Source organism: Vanellus vanellus (genome assembly GCF_965231255.1).
Source record: "Vanellus vanellus genome assembly, chromosome: Z".
Classification (NCBI taxonomy): domain Eukaryota; kingdom Metazoa; phylum Chordata; class Aves; order Charadriiformes; family Charadriidae; genus Vanellus; species Vanellus vanellus.
The window spans coordinates 69,676,782-69,684,296 of NC_138908.1; the positions used below are offsets into that span (position 1 = coordinate 69,676,782).

General features: G+C 42.9%; 1 protein-coding gene across 1 annotated transcript; it reads right to left on the reverse strand.

The window, feature by feature from the left end:
- Positions 1-2,001: 2,001 nt before the first annotated feature.
- On the reverse strand, positions 2,002-7,190 carry CAPSL (calcyphosine like; the record flags this gene model as incomplete). The annotated part of the gene is made up of 4 exons (XM_082497535.1): positions 2,002-2,129; positions 4,887-5,096; positions 6,025-6,202; positions 7,054-7,190. 4 exons carry the CDS (start codon positions 7,188-7,190, stop codon positions 2,028-2,030), a joined length of 627 nt encoding a protein of 208 aa, XP_082353661.1. The 3' UTR covers positions 2,002-2,027.
- Positions 7,191-7,515: the final 325 nt, after the last annotated feature.

Consider the following 7,515-nt stretch of genomic DNA (forward strand, 5'->3'; position numbering starts at 1 on the left):
GCATATTGCATTTGGGACTAAGTAAAATCGGAAAAGGTTGGCACTGAGAAGACAAACTAGCTGCAGTTATTCAGATTAAAACTTCCACTGCACTTGATTAAATGTCAGCACAACAGATCACTGTGGGGTCTGAAGCCATGAGATAGCGCGTCAGAAGGAAATCGTTTTTTCACTTTGTGATTCCCACAGTTCATTCACATAAGTTTCTTTTTATTTGAAACACAGAAGACAGATGACATGAGACCCTGTTGTGGAGCCAATTAATAAATGAGAAAGAAATGGATTGCACTCAAGCTGCCAGGAGACGTACAGCCTCTATTTGATAGTAAGTTTGTTTTTCATATAAGATATGTTGGCACTTCAGTAGCATCGCAGCAAGTAAAGGTTCCTCTTATGATCGCTGGCAATAATAAAGAGACTCTTTCCACCAGTTTCCAGTATCAGCCAGCGTGTAAATTTCTGGAGGCTTACAGAACAAAGAAAATAATTCAGTTTGCACAGCCTTTACTAAAGAATTGCAAGCAGATATTGCTTGTACTGAGACCATGGCTGGCCAAAACAAAAGCAGAGTTTGCACAAGACCAGAGCAGCAAGTACTCAGGACTTCAGTGTTTGAACTGTTAGCAGCCCAGGCTAAGTAAGAGCTGAGACTTCGTCAGTCAAGCCCTTTTGAAAGTCCAGTCTATAAGTCTATACTGCTTTAGCTGGCTGCCAGCCTGAAATGGAGCAAACGCTGCAGTACAAAGCCATTTGCTCTGCTACAGCAGCACCATCCCAGTCTGGGAGAGCAGCACGATAATGCCAGAGAAGCAGAAAGAAGACAATAAAAAGAAAAGGAACCAAGGTGGGATTAATTAGACAGCACACACCACACACACCATTCTTTTTTCTTTTTTCTTTTTTCTTTTTTTTTTTTTTAGTTTCCTTTGTGCACCATTTCCCCACTGTCTGTATGGGCAAAGGACAGAAGACCTTAGAACTGAGACAGCCTCAGTGGTGTGACCAGGAGGGCAGTTTCCCATCCTTTTTTCAGCATCAGAAACAGAAAATGACAAGACAAGAAAGTTACACGTTCTTGAGTTCCCAGAAAGTCGCCTGAAGTCGTAGCTTGGTCATAAACCAGTGTAAATAAAAAACATCAGTAAGCAACTTTCGGTGTAGCTGTGTACAGACAACAGCTACCAGACCAATAAATGTTCCAGGAACAGTGAGAAGAAAATACTGTAACGCATGTATGCCCTTTAAAGAAAAATATTAGTGAGATGATCTCACAGTACAAAAAGAAGAAGTCAAAGGAGAGGAAAAAACTATAAGCAATCAGGCAGAGGTTTGAAACAAGGCACGCACAGGAGAGATGCCTGTATGCTGAGTTGTAAGCAAGAGAAAAACCAGCACTTTAAAGAGCATTTTGCATTTATTCTGGTCTGTGTCTTCCCTTCTTGAATTGTTTCTCCCTCTGGTCTCCCAGCATTGGGAACTCACGTGTTCCCAGCAGAGATCTGAGCAGTTGTTCCATCCCACAAGTGAGACCCAAGAGGCCAAGATGCTGCAGTGCAGGTGAGAGGGCTACGTGATCCTCCTGGGACAGACTTCCTCATGTTTATAACAGCCTGCTCCAGACCACCACCCTTCCAGAATATCTCAGTTTCCTCCTCTTGCACCCTCTGTCGAACAGAGCTGTATCTAAGGCTGGAGGAGAGGAATGTGTTCAGGAGCCACAGGGACACACTGCAGAAGTCTGAAAAGAAAGGAGCAGGTCGTCTCAGGAAACAAAAGATATGTCAGGGATGCGGGGAGAAAAAGGACAGACCTGCTGAGTGGCTGGATGCCAGATATGCTATCTGATTATGTTCTGATCCCCTGAGGCTGAGCCTACTGAAGCATATGGGAATTATTTGTGCAGATTGACTGTAATTGGCACAGTTACGGGAAGCTGTTATTATGGAAAACGAGCATGTTGTTGTGCATACACTTAATCATCGGAACCTACAAAAAGTGGAAGTAGTCTTGATCCTTTAATCATATGATCAGAGTTTCCAAGCGTTCTTCATCATGATGATAAAATAGACATCTGTGTCTATTGAAGCGCTGACTCCTGCATAGTAGTTCATGAATTCTTCTGTTGTGACCTGAGACAGAAGGATTTAAAATAGTGAAATGAACCTTTATTTTTTTAATGCTACAGTAAGTCAGAACCACAGATTGAGAACTCTAAATGAAACTTAACACCTGCTATTTCACTTTGTTGCTAGTGAAAAGGAATCCAATATGAAGAATGAAGACACTGAAAAATTGCTCAGGATCACTTCTTTTCTAGAAATAAGAGCTCTTGTCCTCCAGGAACACTTGGACAGAAACGAAACGTGCAGAGTTAAACTAACCTTACCAGGAACCAAAGTTAAAATCAGTGCTGCTCAAGAAGACAAACATTTTAATGCATTTTTTTCCAGGGATGCTATAATCTGTTTCTTTGCATTATTATTAGTAAAAGTGGATGGGGTTTCTGGTGCAACCCAGAGACAGCTAGGAGTTTTAGATCCATTCACAAGAGAGAAAATATCATTGCTCTAAACAGGTCTTACTTAAAGAAGCAAACATTCTTTCAAATACCTAAGTGTTTTCAATATCTTTCATGGGCATTTTGAGGCTGAATTGGTTTTTGAATGACCATTAAAAAAAATAATCAGATTAGCAGATACAAGCAGTACATGTCTCTTGTGATGCCTCACAGTCAGTACTCAGAAGAAGCTGAAATTGGGTGGGCTAAGGCTGGGATTGCTGAACAAGAGGTGGGTGCTCAGAATGACTTTTCTATAAGCTCAAATACTGCAGTGTTTATGAGGTGCAAGGCACTGAGCGTGTAAAGGACTGTTTGGGGGACTCATTTTATTTGTTTGTGTATGACCTCAGCACAAAAAGCAGCAACATTTTGCTAGACATCACCACTGCTGCAGACAAGGAAGGGGACAACTCACACAGCTGGTACGTCTGAGGATGGCACAACAGAAAAAGGGATGAAAATTCAGCTCTGCCAAGCGCAGTCATGCCCAAGGGAAATAACAACCATTGTCTGTCTACAAACAGAGCCTGCCTGTTGGAAACAAAGCAAGTGGAGGATTTGGGTGCAGTAGCCAGCCATTAGGCAGGTAAGAGTCACGAGTGTAGTACAGCTGTGAAAACCCAGGCGCAATCTCAAGTGCAAAGTGTTAAAGACATTCCACAAAGCACTGATGAAACCATATCTATTTTGTTGTTATTAGATTGTTGTTATTAGACTTAGATAGATTGGATCATTGGGCCAACATCAATGGTATGAGTTTCAACAAGGGCAAGTGCCAGGTCCTGCACTTGGGCCACAATAACCCCCTGCAGCGCTACAGGCTTGGGGAGGTGTGGCTGGAAAGCTGCCTGGCAGAAAGAGACCTGGGGGTTCTAATTGACAAGCGGCTGAATATGAGCCGGCAGTGTGCCCAGGTGGCCAAGAAAGCCAACGGCATCCTGGCCTGTATTAGAAATAGCGTGGCCAGCAGAAGTAGGGAGGTGACTGTGCCCCTGTACTCAGCACTGGTGAGGCCACACCTCGAGTATTGTGTCCAGTTCTGGGCACCTCAATACAAGAGAGATATCGAGGTGCTGGAGCGAGTGCAGAGGAGGGCAACGAAGCTGGTGAAGGGCCTAGCAGACAAATCATATGAAGAGCAGTTGAAGGAGCTGGGACTGTTTAATTTGAGGAGGAGGAGGCTGAGGGGAGACCTCATCACTCTCTACAACTATTTGAAAGGACACTGTGGAGAGGTTGGTGCTGGTCTCTTCTCACAGGTAATTAATGACAGAACAAGAGGGAATGGCTTCAAGCTCCAACAGGGTAGATTTAGACTGAACAGTAGGAAAGAATTTTTCACAGAAAGAGTGACTGGGCATTGGAATAGACTGCCCAGGGAGGTGGTTGAGTCACCATCCCTGGATGTGTTTAAGAGACATTTAGATGTGGTGTTGGGGAATATGGTGTAGGGGAGAACTTTGCAGAGTAGGGTAGATAGTTGGACTCGATGATCCCAAGGGTCTCTTCCAACCTAGACAATTCTATGATTCTATGATTAACAGCTTGGACTGAAACTACCATCATGTGAACAGCGGAGATCCACAATTGCTCCGAGTTGGTCAGACGTGTAACTTCAGACCAAAGAAGTCCACAGACACATAGCAAGGGGAAACAAAGCATGCCTGACTCAGAGATGGTTACAAAGTGGATGCATAAGAAGTCCATCGCAGAGGGTTTCCACCTGCACTGGAGAGTCAAGGTGGAAGACAGGAAAGGCTCTGAGCCCTGCCCCAGCTAGTGGTTCCTCAGGGCACGTGGCTGGTGGAGGCTCCCCCTAACCTCTCCCTTCCTCCATCTCTCTGTGGATAAATCTATCTCTATCGTGAAGTGATTTCCAAGCCAAGTGTCTCTGTAATTACACATGCTGGAGAGCGCTAACTGTAAAATATTTCACATATTAGGGAACCTGCTTTTGAACTGGATTCTGGTATTTATTCTCCTAAAGAATGAAAAATCCTCCAATTTATGTGGCTCTTGAAAATCAGAAATCACATTGGTTAGTCTGACGATAGAGTAACCTATGAAAGTACAGCATTAAGGCTACAAGCCTCTAAATGCCATCTCACATCTACCCTTGCACCTCCTGCAGAGCCCCTTTGCCTCCAAATGTGTACACAAGCTGGACCAACAGTCCTACGCAGAGGTTATGCATCCATTTTACTGTCTTCCATAAATGTGACACAAATGCATGTTTGGTACTGCAATCACTCTCACATTTAATAATTTAAGTCAAATGCTCACTCACATGGTGACTTCACGGCTTGACATTAGGTGTTTCACTTACCTTCCCATCTTTGTCATAGGGTGAATCAAAATTATCCAGGAAGGCCCTAAAAACTTGATCTTCTGTCCAGTCTCCATTTTGGTATTTGGGATGATGCTTTGCATTATACACTCCCCGTAAGTCTTCAATTGTTATGACACCATCTCCAGTCTTATCTAACTTCCGAAATGCCTGCATGATAATCTCTTTTCTTGCATTTGACATGGGAGGCTGTAGAGAAATATTAACAGAATAATTTTATTTCTGCCAACTACTTGCCCAGTTCTAAATTTAAGTAACTGCTATTGCTAATAGTAAACCTATTTCAAGGCACTTGGGACAACAAACTGCTGACAGTCTACACTGTCCAAGACCTAGTAAGGGCAATAGATCACCAAAAAAGCAGTGTGATCGAGACTATTGGGTATAAATACAATAGTAAACGGACAATAAGAGAGAAAATGCTACCTAGAACACTTTTTCTATTCTACTAATTTTAAATATTTCTAACAAGAAATTACTAATTACTCTAAGCACTAAGTGTTTTCTTTCTTAATTGTTTAGACTTCAGGAGAGCAAAGAGTCTCCAACCAAAATTGGTCACACTGTGGCTCATTAGAGAAAGCTGCCACTGGATTAGTTCACGTTATAAGGAGATGCATCACAAAATAACAGATAAAGTAAGATCAATGGGCTGAACCACATAGGTACCTGGACTGCAATATAGGAATTTGGGTATCTAAATAAAGGCAGCAATTCATAAAAAAAAAAAAAACAAAAACAAACACAAAACCCCACAACCATTTATTTGCAACTATTCTATTCTATTCTATTCTATTCTATTCTATTCTATTCTATTCTATTCTATTCTATTCTATTCTATTCTATTCTATTCTATTTACGCCGAGCCTTATGCCTTGCCAATAAATTGCAGAGACATGTTGGCTTCTGAGCTTTCTCATCCACTGAGGCAATAGGTTTAGGGTGATTGTCCCCTTTAGCATGTTTAGATGAAAATAGAATATTTTAACTTCTCAAGAGTTACTGACTTTTTTTTCTAATTTCTGAGAACAACAGTGCTGTGTTTCATGTTCAGCTAATGACAAATCAAGGCTTTTTCTCCATTTAATGCAGTAATAACATAAATTCCCAGACTTACTCTCAGTGTAACAAGAAATTCATCAAAATCAATTGTTCCACTGCCATCTTTATCAAAGATCCGGAAAATCTCTTGTGCTTCTTCCTTGTCTATCATCACAGCATAATCATTTAATCCTTTTACAAACTCCTTGAAATCAAGTGTCCGGCTGTTGTCATCATCCATAATCCTAAAAACTCTGTGGAAAAAGTGCAATTTGAGGAGAATGCGTAGGAAAACTTTGGGAATGCTGCAGTGGTTTAGCACAGTGCCAGAGCACAGGGACGACTTACTGAGATAACATTTCTCCCTTGTACAGTCTTCTCAGAAAAAAGAAAAAGGGGGGTGGGGGGTGGGGGGTGAGGGGGAAGAAAACAAAACAAAACAAAACAACACACTTACTGACAGCAGAGATGACTTGCTTAGATTGGGTGCCTGAATATTACTCAGCTGAAGTTAAATGAGGTGCCCTAACTGCCTTAACTGAAGGAGTCTTCCTATTCATTATACATCGAGCAGTCTAAAAATTGGGTACATATGAAGTTCCAGCTGGTCAGCTGGGATCCCTCTGTGGTTCGTTTCAGGCTATGGTCCAGCTCCCCTTTCCTAGGGGTGAGGTGACCAACACTCTCAGGGTGACTGCAGAAGGAATCTAGATGCCTCCCATAAACTAGACAGCTAATAGACCATTACACAAAAGGGAATCACACCCCAAAGGAAAGGAAGCACAAAATCCCCATTATTGAGATACTTCATTATAGAAAATACCAAAGAGAGAGATGTGTTTCGTATTTTCCCTCTCTCCCTGGTAGGGGTTCTTCTGGGTCTCTAGGAAGCACCTTCCTCTGAGGGATTTACAGTCCTTGGTCCTTCAACAGGCAAGCAGGACATTCCTGTCTCCCAAAACACAGGAGCCCCAGGCCCAGGCTCTGTGGGCTGTGGCATTTGCGTTGGAACCAGGAAACTCAAGTTTTGGTCCCTGCTTAGCTTGTGAGCTTCCTGCAGCTAAAACTATGAGGCTGAATAATGGATTGGACTTTGTAGACTTACCTGCCAAGTCCTTTGATGCCTGCAGATCCCCTTGCTAAACACTGCAAGCGAAGTCTTTCCACAGGGTCAGTGGTTTTGGACAGGTTTTTTTTGGCCTGGATTGCCATCTCTCGGTCATGCCTTGCTGTGCCCGGCATCTGGAAGACCAAAGCGCTCATACAGCGTGGATGCACATCCACACGGCAGAGTGCTGAAACCTGCCTCAGTATACGGAGCATCCCAAATCCCTGCCTTGCAAGGTGCTGGCAACTGTCTCATGAGGACTCGTTTTGACCTTCTGTTTCCTTTTCCTTATCTCCTTCTATCAGAAGGGGATATTGCCAATATGGGCCACCAGCCCTGAAAGGAGAGCTCAGCAACCACCCTGGGATTAACCCAAATGCAAATATGAAAGTGTGGATAAGAATTTGCTGCCTACAGTGTACGAACACAGTGAAAACTGGTGGATGGTACAGTAGAGCA